Source organism: Pogona vitticeps, chromosome 2, assembly GCF_051106095.1.
Source record: "Pogona vitticeps strain Pit_001003342236 chromosome 2, PviZW2.1, whole genome shotgun sequence".
In the NCBI taxonomy this organism is placed as follows: domain Eukaryota; kingdom Metazoa; phylum Chordata; class Lepidosauria; order Squamata; family Agamidae; genus Pogona; species Pogona vitticeps.
In genome coordinates this window covers 295,653,214-295,668,214 of record NC_135784.1, presented here as the reverse complement: position 1 = coordinate 295,668,214, position 15,001 = coordinate 295,653,214, and the positions used below count along the sequence as shown (strand labels likewise).

Here is a 15,001-nt window from a genome sequence, read left to right as displayed (position 1 = left end):
CCAGAGGCAGACTATTTTCATTGGTTCACCACCCTTGCTGAGCTTCACATCAGTTGCCAGTCTAACACTAACCAGACAGCAATGTGTCCATTACAACAGTGTCACATGCAACTTCTCCATCTTTAGATCATCAACTCAACCAGAAGAGCATTCCATATCCAAAGTACGCCCGGCGACTTGTGTAGAGAGCCAGCTACTAATACAAGGTTAGTTGCTAATTCAGTTAGGTCCATAGTTGTCATGGCGAACTTGAAATCCTGAATCACTTCTGAATGAACAAGATCAGGATGAACGTCCCCGACAAATAAACCTGAGGTGTTCCAACATCACATCAGAGATTGCTACAGAAGTGACACTCTTGGGCAGGTCTTGTGGGATTGTGCAGCAATGGATTCTCAACGCTGTTCTGGCCATGTAGCTGCAGCTGCATTCCTGAAAATAGGCATTCCTATTTTCAAGCTACTGGATGAAGCATCTGATTAGTTATGAGGACTGAGGTTTTGTAAATTTTTGTAGGCAGCAGCCACTCCACCTCTCAGTCTCCAGCCTTAGCCTTCTAAGACTACAGAGGATTGGAACACGAGACAGAGCTGGGTGAGACATGCTCCCCCATCTTCCAAAAGTTTCAAAGCTAGAAGTGAAAACAATGGGACCTTCTCTTATCATCACACACTGGTATGGTTACATCCAGTCCATAGGTTTACAGCACGGGGCATGACTGAGGAAGTGGAGCACTTTACTCTGCACCTCAAAGAGGAGTACCCCTCATTCAGACCACAGACTGCCAAAAGTATAAGGAAGTTTTAGTTCAGTTATGGGACACACGTTTTGGGAAATTACTTTCGTAGGATTACAACTTCTGATCCAGCAAGCCAGCATTCTGCTAAATCAGACAAGATCAGTCAGTAACTCCTTTGTTAAATCACACTGTAGCCAATCAGACCCTTCGTCAAAGCTCAGAAGTCAGGTGAGAAAGTATTGAGAACTTCTATGTTGTTCATCCCCAGCTTCTGGAACAAAGTGTTATAAAAACCCTGAAACATGGAAAATCTATATCAAGCTATTATGGTGAATAACCTTATTCATCAATTGCTTCTACACTATTGGGCTTTCTAATATCTTGCATGAATTACTGTGAGTTTCCTAAAGGGGATCCTCTTTACAATAATTTGAAAATCACAAGTGTAGGTAAAAGAAATGAATAAATAACCATGTGTTAAATTTTTAAAATTTAAATGGCAGTCTCTTGTTCTTCCCTGTCAAAATGCTATATACGTTTTAAAATTTAATACTTTTGGCTTCTAAATGACTTGTATGCTACACAGATATGATCACTCCTTCCTCTAAAGTGGCAGTGGGGCTATGAGCACTGGTGCAAATAAAAAATGGATTCTTTCCTAACAGCATTTTCCCCTACCGAGTCTTTAGGGTTTAAGCCAGCCTAGGTTATATCAAGATAAAGCACCCAATTAAAAAGATATTTTAGGCAAAGTGGAACTGAGGATGCAATACACACAAAATTAAATACTTCCTAAGAAGGATGTGTCTAAACGTCTTTGCACCATCTCGTCTTATCTCAGAATTAAATATCCAGTTAGAGGATGAAAACAATTGGCCCACAGGGCCCCAAGAGACCTCAGGACAAACCCTTCCCCATTTCTCCAGCCCCAACCTGAAGACTACTGTGAAAGGCATTTCTGCCAGTTCTTCCTACTTCATAGGTATTCCCTTCCTGGCTCTTCTTCCTTCTTGGTGCAGGGAAGAAGGACAAGAAAATCTGATCATGCTTTCAGAAACCATTTGATCAAGCAAAACAATAAACTCCAGAAAAATGTAATTAAGAGGGTTACCCTTTCAGCTGCTCCGCCTGGTCGCAAGCCTGTTATCACAATGCGTAAGGGAGCAGCGTGGATTTCAAGATCTAGGCCAAATGATTCATTTTCACTTCGTGTTAAGGTAATTGCTTCACTGTGGTTCTGTCCATGATGATTCTCCTGTGCTTCACTCCTCTGGACATGTGGGAGCACCCTTCCACTGGGCCTGATGCAAGCACTGTGTTCCTCATTCTTGTGCCTTGAGATACCATGGTATTCAATGCTCATCAGACTTTTAACTCGGGTGACTGCTTTGTGCTCCAGTTTAGGGGATCTTTTAGTTTCTAGCTGTGCCTCTCGGAAGTCCTTCAAGCTCAGGTGGCCTGGGTGAGTCTCGGGTATTATGGGGTGGTCAGATGATCTGGTTGGAAGGAAAGAGGATTCTGCTGGATGTTCCACAACATTCTCTGTCAGATCTCTAAAACCTCTGGCAACTGAATCATCATGGGCACTTGTTGCAAATTCTCTTTCCCGGTTTGTGTCACCACCTTCTACTGGAGCAGTTGCAGCGGTGATATCACAGTTGCCTTCTGATCTCCTTTGCTCTTTGGACCTTGCCAACCTTTGAAATTGGAGGCCATCTTGTTTGGCAAAGTCATCCTCATCACTTGCATCACCATCATAGAAAGCAATCCTTCTTTGTCTCTGGAACGCAGTACGTGTACCTTTGGGGCTATCACTGAAACTAACATGTCGAGTAGCAGGATCCCTTGGCTTGTTGAAAGGACGAGGTGAGTTGCTCCCACTGCCTGGGGTCTCACATTGACTAGACTCCTTCACTGCTGGAAAAAAACAGATGTCATGATGATCTGACAATTTAATGATCTGAAATGTTACCTTCCATCTATCCCTTATCCTTAGACATTTGCAAAGGCTCCACTCTGGAAGCCCCTTCCAAATGAACTGAGGTAGGTGTCAATCAGAATAGAATGAAAAACTGAGAACTGCAGGGCTGGAAGGCACCCTTGGGATCATCAAGTGCAGCCCCTAATCAAAGCGGCACACTGGGGACTCAAACTCCCAACCTCTGGCTCTGCAGCCAGAGATCTAAAACATAGAAATCCTCCATTACTGGACAGCTATATATGAAAATAAGCACTCAAACAAGTAAGTAAATAAACCAGACACTATTTTTGTCAAAGCCAGGACTTCCAGACCGGAAAAACTAAACAGAGATATTGACTGCAGTGATTCGATATGAAACAATGCAAGACTAGAATCTGGAAAAGTTATTTTTCCAGATCACACCTCCTATAATCTGTGACCCAACATGGCCATTCACCATTTTCCACGATTTGAGAAAAGAATCAACTAAGTCAAGTACACTTGGTATCTTTCCTATTGTTGCCTTTATTCTTCCAGACAAAAAGGGCAACAGCACAGGAAGAAACTCCCGCATCTTTTTCAATTGCCTTACAATATTCATATAGCTTACCTGGAATGTTCAAATAAAGAAAGTTCTCATCAACGGAGCTGCCCCCACTTTTAGGACGAAGTGGCTCCTCGTCACTGGAGCCAGTTAACATAGTCTCCGAAAGTAACAAATGACTTGTACCATCCTGTAAGAAGTACTGGGAAAGCTCCATTTCACAATTGGTGGATCCTTGCTGGAATGAATAAATGGGAAAAGGTAAATACAGAAATCGACTGCAGTGATTCAACATAATATGATGAAAAACTAAAGTCTGGAATTTTTTTCTGGACCAGAGCTCCCAGAATCCTCTAGTCAGCATAGCCAGTGACCATTTTCTAAGATCTAGGAAAATATCAGGCAAATCAAGTACACTTGCCAAATTTCCTATTATTACCTTTAATCTTCCAACCTTTACCAATACTATTATATATATTATTTGGAAAGATTGCTGCTTAAAGCAAGTACAGTGGAGTCTCAACTTACGAATGGCTTCACTTACATACTTCTCCGGCTGCAAGTCGATTGGAAATCTTGTGGCTGGAGAATCGACCTATGGACCAGAATGGGGAGGTGGGGAAAGCGCCAAATTCAACTTTGGCGCTTTCCCTGCCTCTCCTTTCTAGTCCGTAGGCCGCAGATCTGCCTCCGGATGCCTTCCAGGGCTTCTCGGCCACCATGAGAGGCATCTCTGAGGTTCCCCCTGCCACCGATCGTGCCTCCGAAGCACGATCAGCGGTGGGGGGGACCTCTAAGAGGCCTCCCATGGCAGCGGAGAACCCCTGGAAGACCTCCGGAGGTCCCCCACCGCTGCTGGGAATTGCGCCGTGCAGGGCGATCCCGGCCATGCTCGGACTCCTGGACTTCCCCTGCCACTGCTGCCACTCGGCTTCCAGCCGCCATGGGAGGCCTCTCGGAGGTCCCCCTTGCCCCTGTTCGTGCCTCCAAAGCACAATTAGTGGCGGGGGGGGGACCTCCAAGAGGCTCCCATGGTGGCGGAGAAGCCCTGGAAGGCCTCTGGAGGTCCCCCGCCCCCACCAGGAGCCGTGCCAGGTGATCCCGGGCATGCTCGGACTCCTGGACTTCCCCCGCCACTCAGCTTCCAGCCACCATGGGAGGCCTCTCGGAGCCCCCCCCCCCGTGGATCGTGCTTCAGAGGCACGATCGGTGGGGGGGACTTCCGAGAGGCCTCCCATGGTGGCGGGGAAGGCCTCCAGAGGTCTCCCCCACTGACGCAGGCTTTCCCAGGGTGGACCAGGCCTACCAGGGGAGGGCTTCCCCCCATAGGCCCGGTCTACTGCTCGGGAAAGCCTGGTAGACCGGGCCTATCAGGGGAGGACTTCCCCCCATAGGCCCGGTCTACTGCTCAGGAAAGCCAGGTAGACCTGGCCTACCAGGGGAGAGCTTCCCCCGGTAGGCCCGGCCTATTCCCCAGGAAAGCCTCGGAGGCCTCGGGCAGTGGCGAGGGACCTCCGAGAGGCCTCCAGCAGCAGCGGCGAAGCCCTTGGAGGCCTCTGGCAGCGGCGGGGGACCCCTGAAGGGTTCGGAAAGGTAAGGTTTAATTTTTTAAAAAATTATTTTAATTTGGGGAGGGTTTCTTGGGCGGGTAACGGATTACAGGGTTTTCAGTGCATTCCTATTGGGAAATGCATTTTCGACCTACGGACTTTTCAACCTACGGACACCGTTCCAATACAGATTAATTCTGTAGGTCGAGGGTCCACAGTAGCAATGAATTCATCATGTGATAATAGAAATCAAAAGGAAGGAGGCAATGTGGAAAATGAAAGAACAGTTGCCTGTTACTGTGTCAAACTTGATAGGTCCTGCCATTAGAGACAGTGAGGAAGCTGCTTCAGGCCGCAGACTTGGGGTATCTGGAAAGGGCAGGAAATTGTTCTTTTGTTGGTTCTTATTCTCTCTATATATATTATTAATGTCAAGGATGGGCAGGGTTGTTTGTGGGACTTTGTGTCTTATGTGCCCAGATAACCTGGCAGGTTATCTGGGATGGTGCTGTGCACTTTGATTTGAGTGGGCAGGAATGCCGTTTGCTGCTATTCCTCAGGAAGCAAATGTGCTGGGCCAGTACTGAAAAGGGGCTATACTCATGGGCTGAGCTAAACACTGTTTTTTGAAAAGTCCTCACGGTTTGCTCTTCATATGTGAGAGTACAGATACTGATATTGGGGAAAGGGGCGGCTAAACCAAAGTCCACAGTCACTCTTCCTGTCCAGTCTTTATGGCATTGACAACAAGATCCATAGCGTGCCTCACATTTGCTCGAATAAGAGTAGAATTCTTTGAGTGAGCGAAGGGCCAAGTGAACAAGACCGCAAGCTTCTGTCAAGCCATGTTGTTCATGGTGGCAAGCTCAAAATCGGGAGGGTCTGACTGGCACATGTGCATGGGGCTTGCAGAAATGCCTTCACCATCAATATCATTTTAGTTTTCTGTGCTGGATTAATGGCTACATTGGACCAATCATTCACCCCAGAATTCTGGAACCCCTAGGGCAGGCCTGTCCAACCCGCAGCCCGAGGGCCGTATGCGGCCCAGGTCAGCTCGTAATGCGGCCCAGTGCAATTTTTTCTTTTTAAAGAAATTCAAAAGTTTCAAGTTACACTGCCGGCGCTTGCAGCCGGAATGTGGCCGGGGCATGTCACAATGGTGGGGGGGGGGAGAGGGAAGGAAGGAGTGGGAGGGGAGGGGACAGGGGGGCTGCGTGACTGCATTGCACCGTCCCCGTCAATAGGTGGCCCCTCTCCCGGCCCCATAAAGCTGCCAGAGTTGAAGCTGGCAGCCTCTGCTGTCTTGAGATCACAGCTGTTGGTAAGCGTGCTTGGAGCGGGGCTGCGGAGGACAGCTAGGGCTGCCCCCCCATGCGGCCCAAAACAAATGTATGTGCGGCCCAAACCAAATTTTCATCTTCTAATGTAGCCCAGGGAAGGTGAAAGGTTGGACACCCCTGCCCTAGAGGGATCTACAGTATGTCTGCTACAGTTCTCTGTGTTCTGGCTTGCTTACATCCAGTGTGATGCATTGAAGGAGGGACGGCAAACAAGTTCTCAGTCTTCTCTCTGAAAGAAGAGTATCTCCTTTTTTTCTCCTTCCTTATTTCCTTGGAGGCTCTCTATCTGGAGACTGCTTCAAAGTAACTTACAGGTAGATGAATTTGGGGGCTGGAGCCAGGATTGTCAGAATACGGTGATGTTGGTGGTTTCTGAGTGGTGGTTGAACTAGGACTTGGAAGACTGACGGCTGGATCCCCAGTTGGTCCTGAAGCTCATTGGCTGACCCTGGGCCAATCATACACCCTCTGAATCTAGCCTGCCTCTGAGGATTGTTGTGAGGGCCAAGTGGAAAGGAGGAAAGTCATTTACGACATCTTGAGCTCATTAGAGTAAAGGTGGGATACAAATGTAGTACCTGAATAAATAAATCTGATAGTTCATAATTCTGTTTCAGTGCTCTTTATTTTTAGCCAGTTCTCCTGCTTAAGAAGCAGTGCAAGGCCTTCTGTAAGCAATAAAACAGTCCGCTACATTTCACATTTGAAACAAGATGAGATTGTTGGTGGATTTTAAGTACTTTACCCGATTTGCCAAATCCAGGAAGCGCTTCATGGTCCAGCTCAAGGATGAAGAGGTTTCTGTCTGTTTAGATTTCACACAAGGGGATGGACTTTTGGGCAGATTCCCTATTAAATATAATTTGATCAGACAGTGAAGATTGGCTGGCTTGTCAGTTTGTTTTAATGATGTTTTGCACAGTTAACATTTTTCACCTACCTAAATACATAATTACATAGATTTTATTTATAAATATGTATCTGTTTGTCTCCATCTTCCAAATAAACAACTCCATTGAAACCCTCAGGGGTGAAAAGTTTCAATATCTGGTTGTCCTCCTGAGAAGACCCAATTTGCTTCATTAGCTAGGAGGGCTCTTCTCCTTCTAGTCGCCCCTGATAAACAGGGGAAAGGGATGTAGTGATCAAAGAGGAACAGCATACAGTGGTGCCTCACACAACGATGTTAATCGGTTCCAAAAAAATCAACGTTGTGTGAAACATCGTTCTGTGAAACACCATTTCTCATAGGAATGCATTGAAAACCGGTTAATCCGTTCCAATTGGAACGGATTGCCATCGTTCAGTGAAAATCCCCATAGGAAACATCGTTGAGTGAAACAATGTTTCCTATATTGGAATGTATTGAAGCCGACTCAATACATTTCAATGCCTTTTACAGGAGCGAAAATGGAGATCGGGAAAGGGCTCTTTGATCTCCGTTTGCCTTTTAAAGTTCTTCCCGATCTCCCTTTTCGCTCCTGTAAAAGTGTCTTACAATGTTTGGACGCTGTTTTAAATGATTGCAATGGTTAGTCCACCTCCTGAAACCTATGCAAACTGATTTTGGTGTTGTTCTGACACTTCGTTAATTTATGATGATTTTTTGTTTTTTCCATTGGAAACCATTAGACAGATCATCCAATGGTTTCCAATGGAGAAAATTAAAAAAATCATCATAAATTAACGAAGTGTCAGAACAACACCAAAATCAGTTTGCATAGGTTTCAGGAGGTGGACTAACCATTGCAATCATTTAAAACATTGTAAGACACTTTTACAGGAGCGAAAAGGGAGATTGTTGTGTGAAAATCCCCCATAGGAAACATCACTGTGTGAGGCAGCAAATTTAACAGAAAAAGGCATCGTTGTGTGAATTCATCGTTGTGTGAGGCACTCGTTGTGCGAGGCACCACTGTACTTTGTCACATCCATCCCCACTGGGTACCAAAGAGGGAGCTTCTCCTTCCTACGGAAAGACCTATAGTTTCCATCTATAGTTTGACAGCAAGTTCCACAGCTATGCTGGTAGTCAAGGAAGGAATCCTCCTCCTCTATGCACAGCATAAACTGTAGAAACTTCTCCTTGACATGCAGAGGCATGGCCCAGATCTTCTCCCCAACGCCCATATTTTTTCATTTGTATAGAGGAAATGCATCATCTCCAGGAGGAAGATGGAGTTGAGTTTGCTTTCTATAGCCCTTAATAACTGTGCTCAGTATTGTATCTTTCCACATGCATATTAAGTGGCAAGAATTAGATAAGTTAGCAACTAAAAGAAATGACAAAACTGACAACTGTATAATGATGCAAATTATCATGGCCGACCACCCATCTCTCTAAGAGGATACCTAACCATCCACTAAGTTATGTAGAACAGATGAGACTTACAGAAGCAAGTATTATGGTTCTTTGGTGAGGGAAAAAATACAAGGAGTCTGGTGGCACCTTCACTAACAAATTTTGGCATACTGGTACATTTTTGGTGGGCTTCAGATCACAATGCAGACTTATGCCAAATAAACTATTTAGTCTTTAAAATGCTATAAGAGTCCATGTTCTCTCCTTAGGAAGAAATAGTTGCCAGGATAAGCTCAGCTACCACTGAATGATACCAAATCTAATACATTGAAGGGGTGGAATTTAACTATTTTTTTGCATAGCAAAACATTAGATAGAACATTATGCAATGTTAGAAACAAATAAATGACTACCTGTGATGTGAGAGGAAGAGGCATCCTTGTTTTCTCTTTGAGTGGTTCGTGTTATGGCCTCATCCATCTCTTGTTCCGAAATCTAATTTTAAATTTGAAAAAAAACACACATATTATTTGGCTGTAATGAATAAAAAATGCCCAGGATCAGAACTAATGGATTAATATAGTAGGTTTTCCTGAAATTAAGACATGGCCTTATGGATTAGGGCTTATTTTCAGGGGATGTTTTATTAATCCTCAGTACCTTGGGGGGCAGACAACTAAAAGAACAAACATACATGATTGCAGACAATGAACTCTCTCTCTCTCTCCCTCTCCCTCTCTCTCTCTCTCTCTCACACACACACACACACACTACAACTAAATTAAGTAGCAACTGATGAATATTCTGTCTTTAAATTGTTAATTGGTTAATACTACATCATAAAATTGCATAAAACGGACCATCTCAATATGGTAACTTCATAAAATAGCTAAACATTTCATTTTGTTTAGAATGAATGAAGTATAAGTTGGTGAAAACTGTACCTCAATAAAGAAAGATTATACAATGATAGCCAACAAAATAACTAAAAAGTCATTGGGAATATTTCAGTACACCTATTCTTCTCTATCCCTGCTTTGTTTAAAACTTAGCATTGGAAGCAAGATCAGGTCACTTTTTAAATTTTGTAAAGCATCCTGACACCTTCATTTTGTGGCACTGTGAGAAATCAAGAGGCGCTCAGTCTCATCCTAATTCTCAGTTCGGTGTAGTTAACAATTAGAACTCAGGACGCCTATGTTCAAATCCCTACTCGACCATGGAAACTCAAGGTGGTCATGGCACTAGTCAAACTACCCCTTAAGTAGCTCACTTAACTTGAAAGCCCTGTTAGGGCTTCTGTAGCTCAGTTATGACTAGACAGAACATAATACAGAGAGGGAGAGAAAGATTTCGCTTACAGTGTAGTTTGGAGTGTTGTGTCACCTTAAAGACTATTGTGAGCGGTCCCCACCACTCCCTCCATGACAAGGCAGTAAATTGTGGTAGAATTAGGACTTTATTGGGATTGAAGAAAGGTGGATAGATGATGCATAAATACAAGTTCTTGCAGAGTCGGCCCCTGCAAGGTATGGGGGTGCTAAAGTTCCTTACAGCACCAAGCCGCTCTGGGCAAGAGCAGAATCTAATCTGGGGCCACCTTCTGGAGGTCAGCTGCACCTCCAGTCCGTCTGCCCCTCTGGTTGGCAGAGGGAAGAAACAGAAATGAATGTCTCTGCAGGCTCAGGCTCCCTTCCACTCTCAGTTCCAGTGCTGGCAGGGCTCCTCCCTCGAGCCTCTGCCTTTAGTCCTGGCAACGGAGTAGCTCCCTAGCCAGCCAGGAGTTATTTCACTCCCTGGTCAGATAAGCAGAAAGGTCTACATAGAGAAAAGGGTTCAATTAGGGCGGGCAGGAGCCCCTCCTGGCTTTCCTCCAGGCCAGGGAGTCAGCTTGAGGAAGCAACTGGGGAAGGATGGGAGCTAAGGCCACGGTGTTTCCTTCTCAGCCCCTTGGCTTGTCCTCTCAGGGTCTGGACGCCATGTTATGAGCCTTATCCAGGTTGGCAAGGACCTCAGGCTCACTCCCAGCATCTCTCCTGGTAACTGTTGACAGCACATGCTATCTGATGGCTCTCTCTCCATTCACACTTGCATCCATGCCATCCAGCTTTAGGGGGTGGTTTACCCAGTTTAGAAATTTTCTTTAAAACTAAAGAAACTGTAGTTAATAAACCTGCCCCCTTCTCCCTAGGCCCAGATGTTTCTACTGCCGGAGGAGGCTGAGCACTCAGCCAGCTAGCTGCAGCTGGCTCACGCCTATATTTTAATGATATATTTTAATACGCATTAAAATATATACTGAAATATAGCAGTTAGTCTTTAAGGTGCCACAACGTTTTTTTTGTCTCTTGCTTTTATTACTTTTGGTTTTGGCCTTTTGTCTCATATGCTTGCACAGATTAACATGGCTACTTCTTGGAAAACTAATGTACATTCTTCCAAACAGACTCCATCAGATAAGGTCATCTAATTATCTTCAAAGCCACCCAACTTAAGAGCCATCACTACACCTTGAAGAAATGAATTCTATTGTTTAGCTGTGCCGTAGGTGACTTGCGACTGAGAAGGAGAGTCTTCCTCAGTTTGTGGGTGAGGCTCCCCAGTCTAGTCTACAAAACAATCCTAACTGACACACTGTGTGAAGGACTTCCTTAATTTATGATCTTTTACTTGATTAACAGCCCACTCAAAAGTTAGATAAAGTTGCCTCTAAGAAACAGTCCATATTAGTTAGATTTAAATCTGGGGGACTGTGAAGGAACTGGAATACAAAACTAGTTCCCTTTGTATCCTAGTGTAAATCCAACACATTTTTAAAGAATTAAAATTAGGCACCCAGAGAGATCAGAAATCTGAAGCACTTTGAGAGAGGAAAGGACTGCATCCCAAAGCAAACACAGCAGTATAAATGAGACTCTCATTTATAACTCTCAGAATAACAAGGAAGAAAGAAAAGTATCTTTTGTGGTATTGGTTTTGGGAGTACATAAAGACCATGAATGTTAGATAATTTGGTAACAAAAACATGGTGCTTGATGGAATGTGGATTAGTTATAAAAACATGTATATTTACGGGGGGGGGGGGTGCCATACATGCCTGGGAGTCTGTGCATCTGTGTCTGTTAGTGTATTATACCTTTACTTTAAAATGACACAGAAAGTGAATAATATGAAAATATATCCAAAATGTCATAGAATTATAAGCAGTAGAAAAAAGTTTTAACAGTGTCATAAAATGGTCTTGTAGCCATCTAGTTGTTGTTGGACTATAACTCCCATTAACTAGCATCTGTACTAATTATGGCTCAGAGAAGTTGCAACCCTAAAACATCCAGAAAGTTGCACTGTGGCAATTCCTTTATATGCATTTTACGCATATCTGTATAAAACTCTATAGAATACTGACAAGGGCTGTGAGTGACTGGGGTTTGATTGACAGCGGCAAGTTGGATAAGTGCCAGAAGAGTCAGTTAAAACAGTTAGGGTGGGACTGCGTGCTGATTGGCTGGTTTGCAGCCTGGCTCTGGAGATACTCTTTTAGAAATAAGGGTGTTTGACAGAGGCAGTTAACTCAGTAAGGAGCAGTTAGTTAGATGAGAGCAAGTTTGTTAAGAACTTCACTTGGCTGACTGTAATTCTCAATCTTTTATTCTTCTAATATATTGTTTTAAATACATTTCTTTTGGTTTCCAATCACCAGTTACTATTGTTGGCCGCCTAGAGTAGTCCATCGGACTAGATAGGCGGGATATAAATTAAATAAATAAATAAATAAATAAATTCACGAAAACAACAGTCACACATGTTACTGGCTGAAGAGGGAACACACAGTGAATGATGTGTCACCAAAATAACATTGGTTGTATGCATTCCAGCAAAAAGTGTTCTCATACTTTTTAAAAGGAAAGTGCAAGAGTTAGCTCCCTGTTTAAAGAGCAAGGGAACATAGGGTGCCTGATTCTCTAAAAGGGATAATACTGAGGAAGGAATCCCTATTAAGCTAAATGGCAACCCCAAACTTATTGACACCACACAAACATTGCCTACCCCACATAGAAGGATAACGTGAAAATAAATGATAATTGTCTTCTCCCAAACACAAGAGATTCAAAAACAACCAAACAAAGAATCCCTGTTCACTTATGAGTAGAAAAAGCTACAAAACTGATCCTCATGAATTCCTTAACGAGCAACTTCTCCTTTGTAAGAAGAATGACACTGTAGGTGGATTTCAGCTGAGTATTAGAAAACAACTCTAAATAGCAACAGTTGTTTGGACACATAACCAATTATCTAGCAGCTGGCTGGGCTCCCCCTCACTAGAAGGTCTTGAGGCAAAGACTGGTCTGACACCTTTGGGAAATACTCTAGTTCTGGATTTCCTGCACTGAATAGGGTGTTTATCTAGATAGCCTGCAAGGCACCTCACAACTCTCTGATTATACGACTCTTTGCCCTGGGAAAAATCATTAGTCAAAACAAAGATGGCAATCTTTATATAGCAGCACCTGTAGCAAGTATGCCAACCTCATGTGTTTTTCAGAGTATTAAGTGCCAACTGGTGACACAGAAAAGGGTCTTTTCCATGACTTGACCAATCTCATTTTTACTACAAAGAGACCCTGGAAAGCTGCACTCGCACCTTAGGTTGTGACCACACCCCTTCCAATTGGCTTCACAGGTTTTTCAACTGTCAAAGCTCCCTTGCATCCTCTAGCTGTCACAGTTTTTTTTGAAGGGTGGGGAAATTAAAATATTTAGTGGAGCACTAACCTAGCAGTTCCAAAGCATGTAAAATGCAAGTAGATAAATAGGGTTATGGTGGGAAGATAACGGTGTCCCGTGTCTACTCGCGCTGGCCACGTGACCACGGAAACTGTCTATGGACAAATGCTGGCTCTATGGCTTGGAAACAGGGATGAGCACCGCCCCCTAGAGTCAGACACAACTGGACTAAATGTCAAGGGAAACCAACAACAACCGTCAAGGGAAACTTTTACCTTTACCTTTAAAGGCCCCAGAAGTCCTCAGGGGCCTTAAAACCTTGTAAAATTGCTTCCATGCCTCATAGAGGCACAACAGGACTTTCAGAGCCAATTATATTTTTTCCAAATGTTGCCCACCATTGCCATTGATCAAAGAGGAAAAGAAAAATATAGTGGTGAAGCTGTTCTTCAGATTTGCAAGGCCCAGGCTTTTGTGAGCTGAAAAGGCAAGAACTAGCAACCAGGCTGTAAGATACAGATTGAAATCAGTAACTGCATCAATCACACTGATTTGAATGGGGTTATTCATCAACATGCTTGTAGAAAATATTTTGAACTTTGAACTGGCACTTTAAGTAACCAGGCTAGGTTCAAAACCTAGATGCAAAAGTTACCCTTTTGGATGGTAACTCCCAGAATTCCTCAGATTTAAGAAATCGCTAATTCAAGAAATTCTACCCTATTCCATACCTTTGGATTGGGATGGCGACTAATGATCAGACTAATTGGGCCTGCACCACGTTCACTCAAGATGGCATAAGCTTCACTCAGGGCTGCATGACGCAAATTGACCGAATCTGCCTCAAGGATCTGGTCACCACGGCTAAGGAAACAGAGACAAACAGTTTAACATGCCTGTTGGATACTGAGCTAACATTTCAGAATAGGATTTCTACAGGGTAGGAAAATATAGTACAACAAAGCAGAGAAGGTACTGCTTTGTTCTACAGCAGATGTATGGTCTACACAGAACATACACTCCTCTTGAATGCTGCGATCGTGCAATTTTAAGCACATTTTGGCACTTACTGGTCCAAGATTTAGCTGAAGAAAAAGATCAGTTAGGTGACTGATACCATTTCTGTTCCACTTACAAACAAATACAAAACTCCATCCAATTCTTTTCTACATTGTCATGTTTTGTTTTTAAAATCCAAACACAAATTACACTCCTAAAAGGTGAATTAGATGAGTTTGGCTCCCAAATGTGGCCCAAACAAAATTCTTGAGCAACCCCACAAACTGATCCCTGCATGCAGTGCCTTGACCTGCTAATGTCGCTGGTTTTAGACAAAAATCGGAGATAGAGGAGTACTGAAAACAAACAGATATCTAAATAGTGGAGATAAAGACAAAGCAGACAGGGACTCAGAGAAGCCTGTTCAGAATTAACACAGGGGAAAAGGGTCAAGCATGTGCACTAGATATGGAAAAGGTTCCTCCTTATTTAACACGTGCCTTCTCAATGAGAAAAGTGAGCATCTCTATCTTCCCACATGGCTCCTTCCTATCAAATTTGCCATGTATCTTTAATAATCAGCAGATGATAATTCAAGACAGGAGGGGTCACAACAAAGAAAGGAGAGTTGCAATGAGAATTTCTGCGTTTCACACCCATTCCCAGAGCCCTTTACAGTTTGAGTCCATCTGGAATTGTACTCTTTTGCCTTCACTACCACCGCTCCCCCAGCCATTTGGAAGCCTTTCCTGTCCCTCTTTCTTGTCCTCTCAAGGATTGCTATTAGGCTGCACATATACATATTCTACACACCATAGTTTGGCTCATCATGGCAATGC

General features: G+C 43.8%; 1 protein-coding gene across 5 annotated transcripts in view; it reads right to left on the bottom strand.

The window, feature by feature from the left end:
• Positions 1–15,001, bottom strand: part of PDZD2 (PDZ domain containing 2) — a 202,559-nt gene that overhangs the window by 23,750 nt on the left and 163,808 nt on the right. For 3 of the 5 annotated variants that reach the window (XM_072992868.2, XM_072992870.2, XM_020804899.3), the window contains exons 13-17: positions 13,895–14,027; positions 8,852–8,933; positions 6,882–6,985; positions 3,310–3,481; positions 1,851–2,656 (exon numbers count right to left, since the gene is read on the bottom strand). In XM_072992868.2, the coding sequence (XP_072848969.2) occupies positions 1,851–2,656; positions 3,310–3,481; positions 6,882–6,985; positions 8,852–8,933; positions 13,895–14,027 (1,297 nt within the window). The remainder of the gene's footprint in view (positions 1–1,850; positions 2,657–3,309; positions 3,482–6,881; positions 6,986–8,851; positions 8,934–13,894; positions 14,028–15,001) is intronic. The other 2 variants (XM_072992869.2, XM_078385183.1) reach the window with 1 other exon arrangement.